At 34.6% G+C, this 22,920-nt stretch overlaps 1 protein-coding gene across 1 annotated transcript; it reads right to left on the bottom strand.

Annotated features, from left to right (window-relative positions):
• Positions 1-3,831: 3,831 nt before the first annotated feature.
• On the bottom strand, positions 3,832-4,660 carry LOC143599451 (NAD(P)H-quinone oxidoreductase subunit S, chloroplastic-like). Its single transcript, XM_077077405.1, has one exon. It carries the CDS (start codon positions 4,653-4,655, stop codon positions 3,978-3,980), a length of 678 nt encoding a protein of 225 aa, XP_076933520.1. The 5' UTR covers positions 4,656-4,660; the 3' UTR covers positions 3,832-3,977.
• Positions 4,661-22,920: the final 18,260 nt, after the last annotated feature.

The raw sequence follows: 22,920 nt of genomic DNA, 5'->3' as shown, positions 1-22,920 counted from the left end.
ATATAATTATTATATATAAATATTGAAACATGATGAGAACAATGAGAACCAATTTGCTGTTATTATTAGGTTTATTTTTATAGGTGTTTGCTGTTATTGTTTGTTCGCATTTGCTAATTTTCGATTATGAGACGTTAGAAGTATTTACTGATTTATATTTTGTTGTTATTATTAGATTTTTTCTTTTGTTGTTATAAGTATTTGCTGGTATATGCTGTTATTATTTTATTCTTGATTTTGATTCTTTTGTCGTAATTTTTAGGTTTTTTTCTTTGTTATTATAAATAATTATTTATGTAGATTTATATTGTAGTTGGTATTGTTTCTTACGTTCTCATTTTTTTTTAAATTAGTATTATTTTCTATATTCTCATGTTAAGATTAAAATGTCATTACATTTTTCTAGAAATAACTTTTTGGATTTTACTTTATAGAGAAAGTGCATGAATTCATGATTATTAATATTGATTATTCTCACCTATAAATACCCATATGCTCCTTATCCCCACCCCTCACATGCATTAGTTGAAAGGTTCTAACAACTCCCTAAATCATTCACCAGATCTCTCTTTTCATAAACAAAATCATAAGTTTAGTGTTCCTTAAAGCCACCAAAGAGAATAAGTGTTTCACTTGTTTTCCATTTGTTACAAAATAAATGGGAAACTACATGGAAACATGCATTCAAAGAACACCAACACAAGAAGAAACCTTACAACAACAAGATCAGCAAGAGAAACAAGAAGCTGGTACTTTGAGGGTAAAACTGGTATTAACAAAAGATGAGTTACAGTGGCTGCTGGTGCAGTTGAAGAAAGATAAAGGGAGGACACTAGAACAAGTGTTGCATGAGATTGAAAGAAGTAGATTAACAGGAGGAAGTGTTGCAAAGTGGAAACCTGGTTTGGAGAGTATTATGGAGAGCCCTGAGATTCATCATCATATGGATAGATCATCATGATGAATTTGAAATTACTGTTTTACCCTTGTTTAATCATCTTGTTTGCTTTATGGTTTTCCATTGGTCATGCCCAGATTTGTAATTGCGGCTTGTTTCTTGGGCTGTTTTTGTTAAAGGATTAGTCTCTCTTCATTTTTTGTGTGATGTTTTTGGATTTTTGATGGCTCAAGTTAAGTTTTTATCTTTATTTTTATTTATTTGTATTTTTTTTTCTATATTAAGTTACCTTTTCAGTTTGAAGAGGAACATTATTCTCTAAAACTTCTACAGATTAATTACAAACCCATCAACTCGATTAACATATTTACAACCTGATTACTGCTCATCAACCTATAAACTTGTTCTGTGCATACTTAGATAAACAATTTAAATGGATCATGTTCGGGTTACATGATCTTTAAATGATTGGTGTTATACACAAAATGTAGATATGGTCCGTTTATGTTCAAATTGAGCAATTGAACCCATCAACCAACTAATCCAATATATGATTGACACAACACCACATACATCATACATGTATGAAGGATGGGTTATGGAACCCACAGCATGTTCTCACCTTCAAATAGATGTGTACAAAACCGGTCTTTGTCCCAAACTAAACCGGTTTGGTCAAAGGCTGGTCAAAACCGGTTTAACCCAAACCAGTTCGGTTTATAAACCGGTTTTGAAGCAAGATAGGCCAGCCTGGTCCAAGTCAGTTCGATCCGGTTTAGACCAGTTTTCCTCAAACTGGTTCGGTTTTAAAACCAGTTTGGTTGTTCAAAAGAGGAACCGGTACCAAAACCGATGGTTTGGGCCGATTCATGAACCGGTTTGGGTGAAACCGGTTTCCTTATCAAACCGGTTCAGGTCGGTTTGACATGAACCGGTCTCAAACCAATTTTTGTGTACACCTCTACCTAAATCATAAAAAATAGAAAGCAAATACACCTTATATAAAATTTTCTCCTCGAGTGAGATAATGGATCTCTCGTCCGCCCACAGTAGGCCCAATCTTTGGCCCAAATTTCAAAATTTTGGGCCCAATTTCAACTTTTGGTTATTTGGAGTCTTGGAGATGTTTTTTGCAATTTTCTTCAATTCTTTTTCACCATGAATAGAGTAAGAGTATACTTGTGGAGAATTTCATCAGTCGTTTTGGTCTTAGGTAGCATAATATTAATATCTTTTAAAATGACAAAATTTTTGCTAAAAGCTTTTATTTTAATTCTTCCTATACATTCCAGAAAATCATAGCTTATTCAGTATATCACTTCTAGTCTTTCTCGAGTTAGCATCTCAACTTAAACATGTCTAATCAAACAACATGATACAAGTTGTAGAGTCACCACATGACCCGATGTTGTCGCCAGACGTGTCCGGCATATGTTGTTGCCAATTGTATCAGGTGTAATCCTAAGCGTAACAAATAACACTTGCTCTAAGTTTATACATGTTAATTTGTTTCAAGTAAAACACACTTTCAAATTTTCAATATGTGATCGAAAATAAATAACTCAATCATTTCAATATTGCTATCCGAATACGTTTTACATAATTACATGTGGGGGTGTTCACGGTTCGGTTTGAAACCGTGAAACCGTCCGAACCGGTCATCGGTTTGGTTTCATGGTTGGTTTTTTCTTTTAGTTTTCGATCGGTCGGTTTCAAAATTTTCAACCCGTAGTGAGTGGTTTGGTTTGCGGTTTATACCGAAAACCGGCCGTATAAAACCGAACCGAACGGTTGGTTAAGATATACTTTTAGCTTTTTAAGATAGCGGATACTAGCTGCACTTCGTTACATATATCTACTAAAATGAAACAAAAAAAGGATTAAGCAGCCATATTTATTTTTACTCTCCGTTTATAATTAATAACCTGTTAATTATAAAAAATAATATAAAAATTCATGAATGTTTACAAATTACGAGCTGCTCTCTTCTCAGCTAACTGATATTTGACCATCAATATCAATTATTGTGTCCATGTTTAAAGTTTCTCTAATAAGTGAAGTGTCCTTTAATTTTTGTTTCATATGTTAACTGCAATAGAATCTCATCCTACAATTATTTATTGCTAGTGTAAAATGCTAGAGATGTAGTTGTAGAGTTATTAGTAATTGACTTTTGTATACATTCTGAAACCGTTTAACCAAACCGGACCAAACCGTTCGTAACGGTTCGGTTTTAATTTTCAACTGTTTGGTTTTGGTTTTTGGTTATTAAAAACCGTTACTAACGGTTCGATTTACGGTTTGACCTAAAAACCGTCAAAACCAGACCGTGAACACCCCTAATTACATGTCAAACTTTCTTTTATCCAGTTATAAATTTAGCTGTTTTATTACAACCCAACCTGTCCTGACTTGCACAATTTTGCCACAAATGCGTAGAGTGCCGGCCCAAGTTCTTTAAGAAGTCAAGCAAGGGCTTGAGGCCCCCAAACAACAGAGGGCCTAAATTTTTTTTTTTTTTTTAATTTTAATATATTAAATTATTTAGCATAGATATTGAATAACATCATAGTGTATGAATGAAAATTTATTTTTTCCTATATGCTACTTGTATTAGAAGTTTAGAACATTAATTTGTTTTTGCTACTGTATTGAACATTAATTTGTATTAGAATTTATAACAGATGATTACATCTATTATTTGTTATAGTATTAGAAGTTTAGAACAGTAGCTATTTGTTACTACATTATAACATCAATTAATTTGTGTAATAACCTTACAAACCACTGTTTTAGACCTTTAAAAGTGCCTCAAATAATTTTTTCACTTAAGGCATTCAAAAACGTTGGGCCGCCCTGAACGCGTATTAGCATATAATAAGCAACAATTGATTAAGCTTTAGGTAAATCTATACGCCCTGATATAGTAATATTGTTAGCTCCTACTACCCTAGCATGCTTTCATCTTATTAAGGTCATCACATATATAGTTTACACAACTCTATACATGACACAAACACACTTACACACAAAACATAATTTGTACATACAAAGTCCCATACTCCAACCCTACACAAACTCAAGAACTCTTCTCCATCATCTCTTCGAGCGCGACCGATCGCGGGCTAACCATCGGCGGCCCCTTCTCGCGCCGTTCAAGCTCATTCAACTTAAAAGTAATCAACCTATCCCAATTCCCACCTTCAAACAACACTCCAGCCTTGCCATCAGTAATCCTTTGCACAATCCCACAATACTTATAATAAGGACTATTCGGGTTCTTCACAATCGCAATCATCCCGGGCATCAACAAGGGCAGTTCGGGCGCTTTCGGCTTGCGTGTTAGCCCGAACTCGGCTGTGGTTGATGTTGAGGCTGGTGGGGGCTTTTTAGGTGGTGGGTTCTTTTGTATGAAGTCTTTGAGGCCTTTTTCGCCACCCGGGAACCCACCGGTTAATCCTAGTAACTCTTTTTCGAATCCATCTTCGGGTATAGTAAATGTGGATGGAGATTCTTGATCATTGGATGGTGGTGGTGGTGGTGATTGTGATGGTGGTGGTGGTGGTTTCTTGAGTTCTTGTTGAAGGCCTTGTTCTCCATTGCATAGGCCTCTACCACCCAAGATTTCATAAAGATTGAATTTTGCATGTGGGGTTGTGACATGGAGTGAAGGTTGTTTTGTGGGTGGTTTGGTGTGGCCAAGAAAGTGGGATTTGTGAAGGTGGTGGTGAGTTGGGAGGTTGAAGGAGTTGGCCATTGATGAGGGTTGAGGAAGAGAAAGTGAAAGCTGTTTAGGACTTGAAAGAGGAAGAAGAGTGAAATCTGTTGGATGGATGGTGGCCACAAGTTGTGATTGTTATCTATTCTTTTATGTGGCTTTTAGTTTAATTTATTTTAGTGTCTTATATTCTTAAAGATATAGTTTTGTCATTTACAAAGTCATATACCCTTCAATTCTATACATGTGTTAATTTGTATACCCTTCAATTCTATACATGTGTTAATTTGTACAAACTTAAGTATTGTTGGGCTACACACCCTTTGATAAAGAAAAAAAAACTATCTACTACAAAAACCACATGTTACATGTGTAATTTTACTTGATTGATTTCTTACTATTTTTTAAAATTTTGGGCATTTTAAATTTTGGACGTTTTGTACGGATGATGAGAGAATAATAGATGTGGATAGCCATAAGTCATGTTAATGTCTGCTAGAAGTGTTCAAGAAACCGAAAACGTTGATAAAAAACTGATATAACCAAAATATCCAAACCGAAACAAAATCCAGATGGTTTAATTTTATGTTTTTGTAAAACCGTACTTAGTTTCGGTTCTAGTTTTGCAAGTAATAAAAACCAAAAAACCGAACCGGACCTGACTAAATTTCTGGATTCTTTCATTTTAACTTTTTTTTTATTTTAAGTAATTTATAAAAAAATTAATAAATATGTTCTTTTTAGAACATCGACTTTCTTGTGTGTTACGCCATCACGCATTTGGAGAGCCTCGTTGCCCCAGTCTAGCCAGAGACTATGCTGTCTTAATCAAGCTCACGCTAGCTTCAAAATTTGGCTCGGGCGTACTCCTAAAAACCATAACGCGGGCTACCACTTGATAATCATTGTGTCACTACAAAAGCAAAACTCTCTTGCGTAACACACGACAGGACTAAAACATGGGTGGGCTCGGGATTCGAACTGAAAACCTCGCAAAAACCAGCTCAAATCTTTCATTGCCAATATCCACCTAAAGTACCACGAGTGGAGTCAAACTTAGGTCTCCATTAAGCCTCCTACTAGTAAATATGTAACTCACATATTTTTTACAAATACATAATAATCAATTAGTAAATAATTAACAAAATATTAATACTTAAATGCATTGTTTTTTGGCCAACTTCTTTTTCTAGCTTGAAATTGTCAAATCCAAAATGGCAAAATCCAAAAAACAAAAACCAAAAGGCTCGTAGCCAAACCCTAACCGTATTTTGGTTGATTTTAGCCCAAAACCAATCCAGACTGAACCGGAGGCTTGATGGAGCTTCAATAACTTTGTAGCGAGCATTACCTTTTTTTTAGGCAGAATAACAAACCGTTCCAGAAAAAAAGAACCAACTAAGTAAGTAATTTATCAACATACTTCTTTGTCTAAACGTTTAAATTTATAGACGACCATTTGGTCGATTTGATAAAGTATGTTTGATAAAGTATTTACTTTCCAGATAATCAATCACCGCCGCCTACACATCGTAGGACCTAAACCCTATTTATGGAATTAGGTCAGTGAACCGAAGGGAATACTGCTACTTATCTTTTAGCCTTTTAGGTAGGTAGTGGTTCAGTTTACTAGTGGGCCTATGCTTGTTTTTGGTTGGGCTTCTTAGTTTCATCAGATCATCTAGAAGGAAGTTATCAACTTATCGGATGTTGGGCCTTTGGGCTTATTTGCTGCTTATAAAGTCGTCTTCTATGAATTGTTTCAAAAATAAATCTCAAATTGGATTTTAATAATCCCAACTTAATTTAGTTTGCCGATAATAATTTTAACTTCGAAAATAGCTGTCACAGATCTCAACTTTCATACTATTTGTTTTCATTGGACTCCCATTAAAAACTTAACTGTAACTTTTTTCCAAATTTCAAATTAATGTTTTAGGGCTTTCGTTCGGAATGAGGATACGAGTCGATTGATATAAAACTTACCTCAAAACGGTGGTCCAAACGACTAAAGGATGCTTCAATTCCGATGTGTAAACTTTTAATTAACAAAAATCAAGCTGTTTGATTTACATCAATCGATTCGTATTCTCATTCCGATCAAACGCTCTAAAACATTAGTTTGAAATTTGGAAAAAACTTAACGTCATAAAGTTTTTTTTAACAGAGATTCAATGAAAACAAATTGTGTGAAAATTGAGACCATTGACAGCTATTTTTTAAGTTAGATTATTATTGTCCAATTGCATTAAGTTGGGATTATTAAAATCCAATTCGCCAAAATAAATTTACTAAACTTTGTTTTGTATTAATTTGTTTGTTAGCATTTTTAAATAAACTTTTTGACCCAAACTGTCAATACATGTTGAATTCAAATTATAGGTACACGTGTCCAAGTCGTCACCTTTTTACTATAGATATATATTGCTAATTATCATAAATTTTTCAAAACAACTTACGTAACACCTTGACGAAAGGGTGATATTGTCTTCTTTGATTGCAAGTCACAACCAAAACTCATAGTCCTATAAAAACATGCGCCTTTAGATAGAGGATTAGTCAATATACATATTCTTATGTAGTTATGAACAACATTACAATTCATGTTGAATTTTCATAAGACATTATAACTGTTGGCATTTTCATAAAACATTACAATTGTTGGCCCAGTTGTGACTAATAAACACAATACATCAGAAAAATATAAACATAACGTTCAACACTTTAATTAGACTTACAAAAAGAAAACACACACAGAGAATAATCGACAAAACAACCTATTTAACCTAGACAAAAACCTAAACATACTAGAATACTAATTGTTACTTCGACACTTTAAATAATAAAAACAACCTTGCAAAGTAATCCAAAATAGACAACTCTAAACAAAAACTTAACCAACTTAAACTCAAACTCTACCAAACTTGCAATTTAGTCCCCCAACTTTCTTCTAACTTTGTTTCAGGAATAAACTTTCAATAACAACTACCCGCCTTAGTCACTCACAATCCTTCATGAGAATTGAATTAAAAAAAACCCTTGATAATGCATATATTGTGAAATAGATAGACGAACAATTATCATACCATCTCAATGAGTCAAATCAAGATAAAACAATTTATCCTCTGTTAAATGATAAACTCGCGTTCTATACTTTTATTATTTATCAGGATCTGAATGTTGGATTTTCTTAGGACGTTACAACTATTGGACCATATGCGATTAATAAACACGATACATCAGGAAATATGAACAAGACGTTCGACACTTTATTAGACTTGCAAAAAGAAAACACACACTGAATCATCGATCAAACAACCGTATTTAACCTAGACAAACTAATTGCTACTTTCTAGACAATTTAAAAATAATAAAAACAACCTTGCAAAGTAATCCAAAATTGATAACTCCAAACAAAAAACTTAACCATTTAAAACTCAAAACTCAATTAAACTTGCAATTATTCAGTCCCTCAAACTTTCTTCTAACTTTGTTCCAGAATTAAACTTCCAATAACAACTACTAGTCACTCACAATCCTTTATGAGGATTGAATCAAAAAAGCCTTGGTATTACATATATTCTGAAATATATAGACGAACAATTATCAAACCATGTCAACAATCCAAATCCAAATCAAGATAAAATGATTCATCGTATGTTAAACGATAAACACACATTCTATACTTTTATTCTTTACCAAGATTTGAACCAACAATCAGACAACCTTGATACAAACTCTTCGATCTCATGCAAAGAAAAAAAAAGCATCCTTTAAGCATATCATGAGTCTATTATGTATATGTACTTGCACAATGAAGTGTTTTGTCATGCTTCAAACTCTCCAAGCAATGACCATCTTACACTATGTGCAGTCAAAAAACCATTTCGATGCGCATTTCACGTCACGTGACGCCCAATTAGCTTTTCAAGTTTTTTTTTGTGAAAATGAGTATGGTCAAAATGCGCCTACAATGATTACTCAATTAACTTTTTTATTTTAGATTTCTAATTTTTTTTAATTAAATCTAAACAAGTTTGGCCTTATCAAGTTAAAAAAGAAAAAAACAAAAAAAGCAAAATCATCAAAATGTATGCCACGCCAACTTTGTATACATAACGTTGTCTTATAAAATGCTACCTATGATGCCTGAGGACGTTATTCACAGGCATTATGCCACCAAAACAAAACGCCACCAAAAAGTTTTCCATTAATCTTAGTAAACACCGAGAAATGATTACTATAATCATGAATATTTACAATTACAAACAAAAGGGCATTTTCGTCACATCCCTACCAATTACCAATTACCAATTTTACCCCAATATAACAATTCGCCACCTTTCTCTCTCTAAAAACTAAACTCCAGATTCCAATCGCATTCTTCTTCCTCTACATCTCGCCGTCGATTATTATTATTATTATTATTATTATTATTATTATTATTATTTTCCGATCGGATTCAATTCAATTCGGATCCAATTCAACCCTTCGGATTCGGTTTATTAGGGTTTCCAAGTTTCAACCGGCGAATACGAGAATACAGTAATCCCTACAGGAAGAAGAAGTTAGGGTTTTGAAATTGTGCATTGAGTTATTAGTATTATTATTATGCCGAGGAGTTCGAGAAGCAAATCGCATAAGCAGAGTAAACACAGTTCCGATGAGGATGTGAAAATGAAGGATAGGAGTAGTAATGGTGGCAGTGATAGGTGGAATGGTGGGAGTACTGATGATAAAGAGAATAATAAGGAGTCGGTGAGAGTTGTCGATGAATCGAAGAGTGGTAGAAGTGGTAGGAGGCATGATGGTGATGAGAAGAGGAAGTATGAGAAGGAATCGGGCCGGAAAGAGAGTAGTCAGTATAAGGAGTATAAGGAGTCGAAGGATAAGGATCGGGGCTCGGATAGGGGGCGGAAAGGTCACTCGGATAAGGTCGGGGCGGAGGCGTTGGGGAGTAAAAGAGGAAAAGAAATCACTGGTAAGAAATGTTGGTATTTTGGTATGTAAATGTCATATGTGCATTGTGTCTGTGTATTGCTTTTGTTGAAAACGCCTGATTTGAACTTTCAAAGCTGCTATTGATCCAACTGTATGCGATATTGTGATGTATTGTGTTGTAATTTTGGTGCCCTAACGTATAACAAAAGTTTAGATGTTTAGTGAGGTTATCAATCCATATGACTCCTGAACGTTGTTAAAATTGCAGAATGTTTGTTTCCAAATTATGAATATTGGATAGGATTGTCATCAGTCTCTTCCATTTTGTCGAGTTATATAGCTCATAAACAATGGGCCAATGGCAGATATATTTACTAACTAGTTGTCTGTATATGTGTGCCATGTTTCAACCTTTTCTATTAACGCACTAGACTGTAATAACTTGTGTTCTATAAAGTTTGGCTTAGTTTATAGTTTTTAGGTTTTAAGGGTTTTTACCATATCCCTACCTTCACATTTACACCCCGTCTAATTTCATTTTAAATTTAGGTATCACTGGCTGAGAGCTTATACCTTTCCTAATTTTATGCCTTTTGTGAGCCCATCATGATGAAAGTAACAAGAACAGTCACTCAAACATTAAACACCCTCAATAACTTTATAGCAATGAAGGAACAAATTTCTGCCTCCGCCCCTTAAGTTCATTCTCTATGGCACCCTTTCATGTTTCTCAACTCTTAACATGATCAGAAAACATTGTATACGAATTCTTTTTGTATAAGAATCCTTTTTGTGTGTCTTATACTCTGAAAATATGATATGGTTGATGCTTTACCTTGATGTAAACTTAAGGGTGTATAAGCATACTGAAAATTTCAACCAAATGCTAGGGATTTTTGTACCACAAGGACAGTTTTTGGACACACTTTAAAACCGACCCTCAAGGCTGGAAATTTCATGGTCTGTCACATGAAAACTCTCATACATGATTTTTGGATAAGTTTACAATATAGAGTTGTAGCTATTTTTACAAGTTTTTTATGATTTATTATTAAACGAGCTTATCTTTATAAGAGAGTGCTATATCAAGTGAGTGTTATAGCTATGCCAGTGTACAAACACGGTTTTTCTAGTCACTATCACATATCTGATAATCAGTTATTGTGATATCAGAGACGACTAAAACTACCAACTATTTGATTTCTCACTTTTTTTTTCATCTTTTACCAGAATGGCCAATAGAAGAAGATCCCGAGTTGGAAAAAGAGCTCGAGAATAGGATGAGAAGAAGAGGAGAAGCCTCTAGTGACAAAGATAAATATCAAGATAGCATAAAAGAAACTGAAGATAGATGACTGTCTTCAAGAACCGATCGTTCCAAAGACGAAAGACATAAAAATGAAGAATATGGTGACATCAAAGAAACCCGACAAAAGGATGAAAAACATTGGGAAGACAGTGAACGCGATAGGAAAAACCGGGATGTTAAACACCGAGGCGAAAGTGAAAAATCTGGCAAACACAGGGACGATAAATACCGTGAAGATAAGTATAGTGAAGACGGTAATAAAGAAACCAAATACAAAGATGATACATATATTGAAACTGGTGATAAAGATGATAGAAGCCGGGACCGGAAACGCAGGCAAGATGACGATAGAGACTATAGACATAAGGAAGAGAAGAGATCACATGATTCCAAGTATCGTGATGCACCTGAACCCAAACGTTTGAGGGATGATAATGCGGTTTATGATGATCGTGCATCTAGATATAAAGATGATAAAGATAGGAGAAGAGGTAATGAGAAAGATGAATCTAGTGACTATAGATCCCGTAGTAGTGTAAAAGAACGATCTGAAGTAGAAAAGAGATCAAGTGCTAAAGATGACTCGGTTTCTGAACGGGGACGACTTGATTCTCGTTATGCTGATGTGGAAGTTACCACGAGTCATACTCGTCGTAGGAGTTCTCCTAGCGGGAGTTCTTATGCAACAAGAGATCACCACCGGTAAATTTTATTATCCTTTTCTAAAAGTTTTATTTTCCGACTTTTAAATCATGAAGAATGTGCAACATTTTTCAGGACTTCGAAGCAAGAAGAAACCAAGTATTCAGATTATGCTTATGAAGAGCGAGCTCGATATAATGTTCACTCGAGCAGAGATTACAATTCTGCCCCTGGGCAATCAGATAAGAAAGTGACCTCAAAGGATGAGAGTTACAGGGGTGGTGATTTACAGGGTGAAAAACGGATGAGGCCTGAATCACGTTCTTCCCCACAAGTCGATAAATCCCCGTCATCAAGTAACGAACACAGGAATATAATTAAGTCTGATGCTAGAAAGAATCTTGATCATGAAGAATCTGGCCCAGGCCTGCGTGCTGGTGGTTCTAAAGATACTTTTAAGGATGGTAAAGGAAGCCGGGAATTGAACGAGGCACACATGAATAATGACTTTTCACATGTTGATAACGATAATTTATCGATTTCGTCACCGTACTCAAGAAATTCTCATTTATCTGGTAATTCAAAGTTTCTTTTACCACCTCCATCTCCGTCTACTTTTAAAACAGGATCTGATGGCTCCTTTTTTGGTTCTACAGAAGATGATAGAAGTAAGTCAAACAATCGGCACCGGAGGATGTTTGACCAGCATATGAATAGAGGTCAAAGTCAAATGCATAATCAAATTCAAAGTCAAAATCAAGGTAATTGGAAAAACGTTCCAAATTGGCCTCCACCGATGGCAACCGGTGGTTACATTCCGTTCCAGCATGTTCCACCGCCCATGTTTCATCCGCTTATGCAGCAATTCCCACCACCAATATTTGGTAGACCACCAATGAAACTTAACCCTGGTTTACCTTATCCTGTTTCTGACCATGGTAGACCGGTTGGTTGGAGGAATCAACTAGATGAATCGGTTGCACCTCCTTTGCACGGATGGGATGCAAATAATCCTGTATTTGGTGATGAATCTCACTTATACGGTACGCTCGATTGGGACCGTAGATCCCAAGGATGGGACCAAAGTGGTGAGATATGGAAGGGTCAAAATGCTGAAAATTTGGGTCAACAGAAAGATGAGTATTCAGGTCACAGACCAAATGATGAAAACTTGACCAGGCCGACAGGTCAGCCTGATGAGAGTGAGCAGAACCAACTCGATATCCAGCCTGAGACCTTGAATCTTGATAAAAACGGGCCCAATGCCCAGAAACCAACTGGATGCCCAAAAAACATTGAGGTTGTTAAGGAGGACAATAGTGCTATCATCACCCGATCTTATCTTTCTAGGGTTGATGTATCAAAGGATCTTACTCAACCTGAGTTGTATGACCAGTGCACCAGCATGATGGATTTGGATCCAGAAGATTTTAGTCAACCTGTTGATTTTGAATGCAAAATTTTGTATATAAAGGTAATGATTATGATGATGTCTACTTAATGCATCTAATTAATTCCTTTTTTTTATATGTTACAGGAGAGTGTAGAAGCCAATGTTACCGATAGTGCTTCATTGTTTACTGCCATAAATGATTCTGTTTTTCAGGTTTGTTACTTTAGAACCCAAAACCAACCTATGACATATTATTTGCTGTGGTTTTAATTTGTGAGTAATTTTATTTTTGTGCATTTCAGAAAGCAATGTTTCTGTACAATAAGGAAAAAGAAGAGTTAGATCCAGTGATTACTGATAAAGATAAAGGCGGTTTAGATGATGATGACAAACCAGCAGAGGAGGCAGCTGATGTGAACACAGTTATGGAGGTTAACAAAGAAAGTGATGAACCACCAAATAAATCCGAGGAGCCGGTGGTTATGGAGGTGGATCAAGCTGTTGTAAAGCAAGAGGAGGTACCCAAGTCAAGTGTGGTTGAAGTCAACGAGAGTCTTCCACCATCTGCGTCTGGTGGCTTACTACCTTGTAAGATTGAAGATGAAACCAATGATGGCGACAAGAATGTTGGTGGTGCTGGTGATGGTGAGTCATTGGTGTTATCTGATGTGTCAACTGCTGAGGTGGCAGTAATGCCAACAGAGTCAATTGAGTTTGGGTCAGTAAATCTTAATCGGATACATCATCTTTCTCCTGAAAGTACACATTGAGACATTTTTTTTTAAATTTATGCTTTTAAAATGCCGTCCCTTGGCCTCGTTTTTTCTAGCTTATTATCCTTGCTTCTTGATTAATAAAACTTCTAGCTTTCGCTTGTGTAGTCTTTTTATTTGCTTTTTTCAGGTAAGTTTATCACCGGCTGCTAACTAGGGGCTCTGTTGGGAGCCATCTTGGTGTTTTTTTTGGTGGCACGCCTTGTTGGGTGGGTATCACAATAAAAAATATGCTTGGGGGTTAATAACTCGAAAAACATAATTTTTAAAAGCGTCGTTTTTTCAAAAATTTATTTTAGTTTGTTTGATTTGTTTTTTTTGGGTTTGGTCCGAGTTTTGTAATCTCAAAACTGGACCACAAAACAAAGAATAATTGAAAAAGAGAACTTAAATAACTCAAACCTTTTGTGACAAATGATTTTGGAGATTGTACCTGTTACAATTGTTTTTGATCAATCAGTTGTAAGGCTGTTTAAATAGCTCGTAAAACTTATTTTGAGAAAAACCGTTCTAAATCATCTAAAAAATAGGCGAGTGGAGGTGAGTTGTCTTGTTTTAAATTTCGTATGAAGCGAGCTTGCTCGTTTGGCTTGATCAGGTAGTCAGTTTAAGAAAAAAAAAACAACTCTTTAGGAAAAGCAAAAACCACTCGACTCGTTTTCTTGTTAAACAAGAAACATTTCTTGTGAAGTTAATTTTGTTAAACCTCAATGTTTAGCTTCAGCTGGATCTCACAAAATTAACTGATTATATTTTAATCACAAAAATGTTCGATATTTTACTCATTTATACTATATTAATCTTTTTTTTTTTGGACCGAGATATCCATGAATTGGGATCCAGATACATATTCAATTTAGTTTAGACGAATAAATCAAAACTAGGGATACAAATTGGTTGTCAACATTCTTATGTAAACGATAATTGGTAATAACTTGAAAATATTATTGACAAAACTAGTTTTGACAATTGGCTGCAAAATTACGGCTTAGATTATTAACGACTTAGATTACAGCTTAGATATCGTGGGGGATATAAAGTCGTTAGGGTTTTATGGTTTAAAAATAGATCGAAATCAAAATCGATTTCTTGGTCGAATTGGTGCTCGTTTAACTTAATGTAATTTGTGGTGTTTTCTGGGTTCTCCCCGGTTGGGGATTAGCTGTTGTAGCCTTTGTTTGTTTATAAGCGTTTACCTTTCGAAAAAAAAAAGATTATTAACAACTTTACATTGTGTTTTTCATTCACATATCTATACTCATATCTGAAATCATCTTACAGCTAATTTCGTTAATATATTCAAAATTTTCTGCATGTCATTCTTTCATTTACAAGCGCTATTAAAAATAAGAGTAATAAATAGTGAGTTCCAAAAGCATGACTCTATCAAGACATTTCTTGTTGATAATTAAGTTATGATGTTATTCATCAATGATTGAGTTACATCGTTTCTAGTCAGTGATCAGGATATGTTGTGTCTCGTCAATAATTATACCACGTCGTTTTTAATCATCCCAAGCTTGAAATTTAACTTTATATATTACGACGAGCATGATCTTTGAGGTCACAATCTTGGAGGACAAACCACCTAAGATCAAGATATTGAGAGAGCATAATGTACAAACATATAATACATACAAGCCATGAACCAAAGGTATATACATATATATACTAGGTTATTGACCAGTGCACGACACGGGTGGACGTATAGAAATCTTCTAACAAACATATATAATTTTATATTATATTGTAATTGTAATTTGTAATATGTTTTCTGAGACGACAACATGATATTTAGTTGTAAATACTGGTACGAAAAGAAATAACTGTCAACCATAAAGATAAACCTAAATAGGGTACAAAGTACAATGTTTAGAAACACAATTAAAAGTAAAAAATTTAAAATTCATCTTACATACTAATAAAAGAAAATGTTAAAGGTTATGCCTCAAGCCTATATTTATTCTAATTTCTAATCTCTCATCTCATTCATTCTGGCTATCCATGGGTCATGAGTCAAAATTATTTTGTCAAGTGGGTTATAACGTAGTGTGGATTTTATACATTCTCTCATCTTATTCATTCTAGCTATCCATGGGTCATGAGTCAAAACTATTTTGCCAAGTGGGTTATAACATAGTGTGGATTTTATACATTATTGAATTAAGTGTCATTTTCATACCCGAGGTTTAACCAACTACACAACTTTAGTACATTTTTTTAAATTTCTTGCAAATCAACATCTGACGTTTCCATTAAAATCATGTTATTTAAATACTTTTCATTAACCCCGTTTGTTTTTTCCATTAAATCTACATTAATTAATTTATAAGTATTTTAATAATCACAATTGAAATAATGGATCTTATTTTATCATTTGACAAATCTCGTGTAATACACGGGTTCAAAAGCCAGTAAACTAATAAGTGTGTAGTTAGCGTAAAGTAATGATATGTGTTTACCATGAGTTCATATTCATATTTAACCAGGAAATCAAAGAGACGGTTAATAAGAAAAATTGACTAAGGCCCAATAGACTACATATTTAACCAGCATGAATTAAAAATTTGTTATGAACATCACACCTTATAGTTATAAATAATCCATTTTCGTTACTCACGGTTTTTGTGAGTATAAAAAACTTTTTATTGATTAACTAATAGTAAATAACATGTTGAGGATAAATTATCGAGGTGATCACTATATTAACTTCAATAAAATGTTTAATATTATTAATGATGTTGGAAAATCATATACCATGGGTAAATGTTATAAAAGTATTTTGTCATTATGTTGTTTTTTTTTGGCTCCATTGTGTTGTTTGTAATAAAATAATAAGAATACAAACAAAGTATTAAATTGATAATAATTAAAATATATGAACAATATCAATAATATGAATGAATGAAATAATTTGAGTAATACAAATGAACCTTACAAAGAAATGCGAAATTGCAGAATTTGATAGATGAAAAGACGTGGTGTGAATTTTTTTGTGTAAAACTGAAAGTATATAGAGAGGGTTAATACCATAAATATTTTTTGTTAGTTAATTTAAAAATAAATGTTATTCTCAATTTCATTCACACTGCATTCTCGGGTTTAAAATAAAAGGAAAAGAAATAATAAGATTGGATAGGGAAAGAAATGAAAAGAAATTATATATTTAAAAGACATTCTCGAGTTAAAATAAAAGATAAGAAAAGAAAGTGTTAATTACATTCTTGAGTTGGATAGAAAAGAAAATATAGGAAAAAAAATTATAACATTACAATAATGTCCTCATTATTGAGTTAGATAGGAACGAAAATACATGGTAAATTAGTAATATTGTCATGACTATAAACTTTCTTTCCGAATTCGGCCATATTTAGCTGGAAAGTTTTAGAGGAAAAAAACACTAACTTTTCTTTCCATTCTCTTTCTTTTCTTTTAATGAAAAAACTCAAGAATGAAAAAAAAATATTTTCTTATCTTTTCCTTTCTAAACCTTTAAATAAAAAACTCAAGAATACTGTGTCAAGGTAATCATTTAACACATAAATTTAAAATTTAAAATATGCAACAAAAATAGAAAAGTTGAAACATATAGTTAATCTAATTAATATTAATATTGTTATTAATGGTCAAATGGTTTTTAATGTAAAAATGATTTTATAAAAATGCAACAAAAATAGGAGAGTTGAAAGCTATAATTTATGTAATAATTATTATTGTTATTAATTGTCAAACATTGTAAATTTTGATTTTATTTTTAAATTATTTTATTAATAAGAAATTCTATGATTACTTGTTATTTTTGGAATATTACAAAATTAACCAATATGAATGAAGCAAAATGAATTTTTTTAATATATATATATATATATATATATATATATATAGATCGGTAAAATCAAAAGAATTAAGTAAAGTATAAAATATTGATAAAACAAATCAGCCACATAGCTGTTTCAAAATTAAAAACAAAAGCTATAATTAAAAAATGCTCATAGATACAGGTTTCGAAAGATGATGATTCCTCATTTAAGAAGTGACAACTAGCACAGCTCTATTAAATCTTATCTACCAGAAATTGCACTAAAGTCCTTCGTATTATCATTTATACTTTAGAACCTTATATTTATATTTTGTTAGCCCCACAACTTTTTGTTAACAATTATTTAGATTATTGACGGATCACTAATTCATCCGATCATATACATTTGTTATTTCACTCTCAAAATAAAACCCACTGGTCCAACCTAGCTTTTTTTACAGGTGTGACTTAAACTGAATATCTCCTTTATTTATTTATTTTTTAAGTAAAGCATTTAATTAGCTTAGAAGCTTAGATCAACCACTTAAAAAAACAATTAAACATGCAAATTTGTTTGTAGTTTATACATTTATATCTACATCAAACTAGGGACTAACTTGGTACCATACACCAAAAATCCCGACTCCAAAAATCACAAACTTTTTGGTACCGAAATGGTCGGTTCGGTATCGGTTCAATACCAGTAGCGTAGTCGGCATCAGTTCAGTACCATTACCGGTATTTAAGGTAAAATCCGGAAAATATACGTACCCAGAAAGCTCAGAACCTCTTATTTCAGTAACCGAATTTGTTCGTCCCGGTACCGAATTTATTCATCCTTCGTAAAACTATAAGTTAGTAAGTTACAAATATAGTAATACGTTTAAATAAAACTGATTGATAAGCGTTGGCAAACATCAAGGTTGGTAGTGGTGGTGTTGTTTTGTTTGTTCTCTGTCAAACTAACTATAGCAATCTCAATCGCTTTAATTAATCTCTTAAATGGTAAGTTGTCTCTTTCGATTATTATTATGCAATTCAGTTTAATTTTACCTAGTGTATGCTTCGCCATGTGTTATGATTACATGATCATAGTTAATATCTTCCTGTTAGGTTGATCAGCAAAATGAAATTTAGTTACTCGATTGCTTAGATTAGTAGCTGCTACCTTATTAATCGGAAGATATAGGGCTTTGCTAGCTGATCTGAACTTGTTAGGGTTTATATATGTTCAATTATGATGTATTGTATTGATGAATGAATGATATTGTAAGCTTCCGAGCTTCAAAGCTCCAGATATCCGCAGTTTCAGATATCAAAATTTCGGATTCGGATATCTGAATTCTTTTTTCTTTCTTAATAGAAATTTTTTAAAAATATTTTAGAATTAAAAAAATATATATATTTCGGATATCCTGATCATCCAAAATATCCGAAATTTCTAATAAATATTCATTATATAATAATATTTTTTTTAAAAATTTGGATATCCGAATATCCAAAAATTTTGAAAATTATTATCTGAATCCGAAATTTTTGGACAATATGGATTCGGAATTTTGGATAATGCGGACACGGATTAGGATTTTTTGAACACCTGTGGGTCCCTCTGCTTGTGTTTGTTCTTTTTTGGGGATTTTGAAGCTTTGATTATACAGATTTTGTATATTTGATCTGCTCTTAAGTGCTTTGGAACTTATATTAGGTTGATATGATTATTAGTGGCTAAATCAAACGTTTAAGGTGAAAATTATTAGTGGCTAAATCTAATGATACCTCTCTAAATCCAAAAATGTGGCATGCCTTATTTGAATTCCTTGCAAGATAGATGAAACATGTATTATTGGCTTCTAGTTTCGGGCACTGTGAAAGGAAAGAGTAGCTTGTTTCATATTCTCAATGTTTATTCTCCTCAAAATCTAGTTACTAAACGAGCACTTTGGAGGGAAATTCGTGATTTGATCGGGGAGGGTAATGGGAGGTGGATTGTGGCAGGAGATTTTAACTCGGTTCGGTGTGCCGAGGATAGGCGGAATTCTTTGTTTAATGTGGGTGAGGCCAATGAGTTTAACGATTTCATTGATGATTCGAATCTTCACGAGTACTCCTTGAAAGGGAGGCGTTTTACTTTTGTTGCAGGAAATAAATTAAGCCGTATTGACAGAATCTTCGTTAATTGGGGTTTCTTTATGGAATGGCCGCGTGCGGAGTATATTGCTCTCGAAAGGAATAAGCCGGATCATAGTCCGTTGGTTTTGAAAATTGGTTCTTCCAAGAACTATGGTCCCAAACCGTTTAGGTTTTTCAATTCATGGCTTGGTAGAGAGGATTTTGGGACGTTGGTTAAGAAGACGCTTGTTGATGGCTCGTTTCATGGTTCTCCGGACGCGAGATTGTTGTATAAATTTAAAGCTTTGCGTGATGCTATCTCTAGATGGGCGATCGATTGTAAAGCCAAAGAAAAGGAGGAAAGGGTTTTATTGGAGCAAGAGTTGCGTGATTTGGACCAAACCATGGAGGTTCGGGATTTGTTGGAAGAAGAGACATGGTCTTTAAGCGAAATTAAAAGACGGCTAGGCGAGTTGGATAATCATTATTACCGGGATTTGAAGCAAAAGGCTCAGTGTAATTGGGCGATTCATGGAGACGAAAATTCTCGATTTTTTCACGGTTTTATTAATAAACGTAAAGCTTCAAATTATTTTTCGGGTTTGGAAGTGAATGGGGCGTGGGAAACAAACCCGGTTCTCATTAAAAATGAAGTTTTGCGTTTCTTTGCTGGTAAGTTTAAAGAATCTATTACACATCGGCCTCGGTTGATTGGATATGGGTTTTCGGTCTTGTCTTCGGTGGAGGCGGATTTTTTGATCAGTGATTTTTCCGTGCATGAGATCAAGAAGGCGGTTTTTGAATGCGGTAGTGACAAAGCTCCTGGGCCGGATGGTTTTAATTTTAGGTTCATTCGGTTTTTTTGGGAGTTGTTCGAGAAGGATTTTGCGGATATTCTTGATCATTTTCATAGTGTTAAAAGTTTTTGCTCGGGGGTTGGATCGTCTTTTATCATCTTAATTCCTAAGGTAAACATCCGTCATCTTTGGGGGATTTTAGACCGATAAGTCTCATTGGTTGTATTTTAAAGACTGTGTCGAAGGTGTTAGTGAATCGACTCAAAACGGTTATGAATAAGATTGTCTCAGAGCATCAGTCGGCTTTCTTATCAGGAAGATATATTCTTGATGGCCCTTTGGTGGCTAATGAGGTTATTGCTTGGGCTAAGAAGAAGGAGAGAAGAATTTTTATGTTCAAGATTGACTTCGATAAAGCCTATGATAATGTGAATTGGGAGTTCTTGTTGTCGGTTCTTTCTCAGATGGGTTTTCCTTCGGTCTGGTGTGATTGGATTAGTGGTATTTTGTTGGCAACCAGATCATCTGTTCTTGTTAATGGATCTCCTACTTTCGAATTTGGGTGTCATAAAGGCATTCGTCAAGGTGACCCGCTATCGCCTTTTCTTTTTATTATTCTGATGGAGGCTTTTTCAGGTATGTTGAAACAAGCCTGTGATATAGGTGCGTTTCATGGTATTACTCTTCCTAATGAAGGTCCTACTTTATCCCATCTTTTTTATGCGGATGATGCTATGATTATGGGAGAGTGGTCTTCTTTTAATTTTGATAACTTGAAACGTATTCTTCGCATATTTTACTTGTGTTCGGGGCTAAAGATTAATCTCCATAAATCAGTGTTATTTGGAGTAGGTGTAGAAGATGGTGAGATCGATATCCAAGATGGTTTCATGGGTTGTAAGCCGGGTAGAATCCCGTTTTCTTATCTAGGGATTATGGTTGGTGCTAACATGAATAGGGTGGTTAATTGGGAACCGGTTGTGACCAAGTTCAAGAAGAGGCTTTCTAAATGGAAAGTTAATTCGTTATCTATTGCCGGTCGGGTAACCCTTATTAAATCGGTGCTGGATAGTCTTCCCACTTATTATTTTTCGCTTTTTAAGGCACCCAAGAAGGTTATCAATGATTTAGAAGCTTTGATGAGAAGGTTCTTATGGGGTGGTTCGGATGAAGTGAGGAAGATGTCATGGGTGGCTTGGGAGGTAGTCACCAAACCTATAAAAGAAGGGGGTTTAGGTATCGCTCGTTTAGAGGTTAATAATCAAGCGCTGATTACTAAATGGCTTGGGAGATTTCTAAACGATCATCACGCGATGTGGAGAAGAGTAGTGTTGTCTATTCACGGGTCCTCGCGCTGTTGGGGGCTTGCTCCGGTTAATAATGGGATTCCCGGGGTTTGGAAGAATTGTGTTATGTTTTGGAACAAATTTAAGGTTGATGGTGTAGGTTTTAATAGAGTGATCCGGGCCACAGTTGGGAATGGTCGCCAAGTTCGGTTTTGGATGGATTTGTGGTTGGGTTCGGCGCCGATTATGGACAAGTATCCGTCCTTATATGCGGTAGAAAAACATAAAAATGTCTTGTTAGCAGATCGGTTGGTGGTCACTGGATCCTCTCGTCGCATTGTGTGGGATTGGCTTAGAGCTCCTTGCTCCCAACAGGAGGTGATCGAGAAGCAAGAGTTGGAAGATCTCCTTCAAGGGGTGGTGATGGTTGACCGTGAAGATTCATGGTCTTGGGCGGTTGGTAGCTGCAAAGAGTTCGAGGTTTCGTCGATTAAAAGATGGATGGTGCGGTCCGTTGTGGATGCTGGGAGTTTCGGTTTTCAATTGAGCGATTGGGTCCCGAAAAAATGTAATATTTTTATGTGGAGGGCCGTTCTGGATTGTCTTCCAACCAAGGAGGCTTTAGCTAGGCGTCATTTGCAATGTGATGATCATAGGTGCGCTTTATGTGAGAGTAATGAGGAATCGCTCGAGCACTTGTTAACCGGGTGTTTCATTTCTATGGCCGTTTGGAATGCGATTGGTTCATGGTGCAACATCCCTAGATCTTTTGTTTTCCATGTCAATGATTTGGTGGAAGTGCATAAGGTTAGTGGTGCGACGGGGAACAAGAGATTGATTATTCATGGCATTGTCATCATTACTTGTTGGAGGATTTGGCGGGCTAGGAATGAAAAGATTTTTTCGGGCAAGAACACTAAGGTGGTAGAAATGGTTGCGGATATAAAATCTTTGGGTTTTCTTTGGTACAAAAATAGATCTAAGATAGGGGTAGTGGATTGGAAAAGATGGTGTTTATTTGATGTAACGTGATTGTTGTTATTGGTTTTTGGCTTTCGGCGTCTATCTCCGTCTTGGTGATAGTCGTTGGTTGTGTTTGTTTTTAATGAAAGTCAATTTTCAAAAAAAAAAAAAAAAAAAAAAAAATTAACTGTTTCCTTATTTAGATATTAATCTATGAAATATTATAATTACATGGTGATTAATGAATGTAATCTTGTTCAGGTCTTTGTGTACTTGACTGGAATCTAACCAT

This window comes from Bidens hawaiensis, unplaced genomic scaffold, assembly GCF_021521415.1.
Source record: "Bidens hawaiensis isolate Kalapana, Puna unplaced genomic scaffold, B.hawaiensis_p1.1 tig00052214_1, whole genome shotgun sequence".
In the NCBI taxonomy this organism is placed as follows: Eukaryota; Viridiplantae; Streptophyta; class Magnoliopsida; order Asterales; family Asteraceae; genus Bidens; species Bidens hawaiensis.
Note: the sequence above shows the minus strand (reverse complement) of the source record. Positions and strands in the feature narration are given on the sequence as shown.

Coding starts and splice junctions, on each gene's coding strand:
- LOC143599451 (XM_077077405.1), bottom strand. CDS start 4,655: ATGGCCAACTCCTTCAACCTCCCAACTCACCACCACCTTCACAAATCC.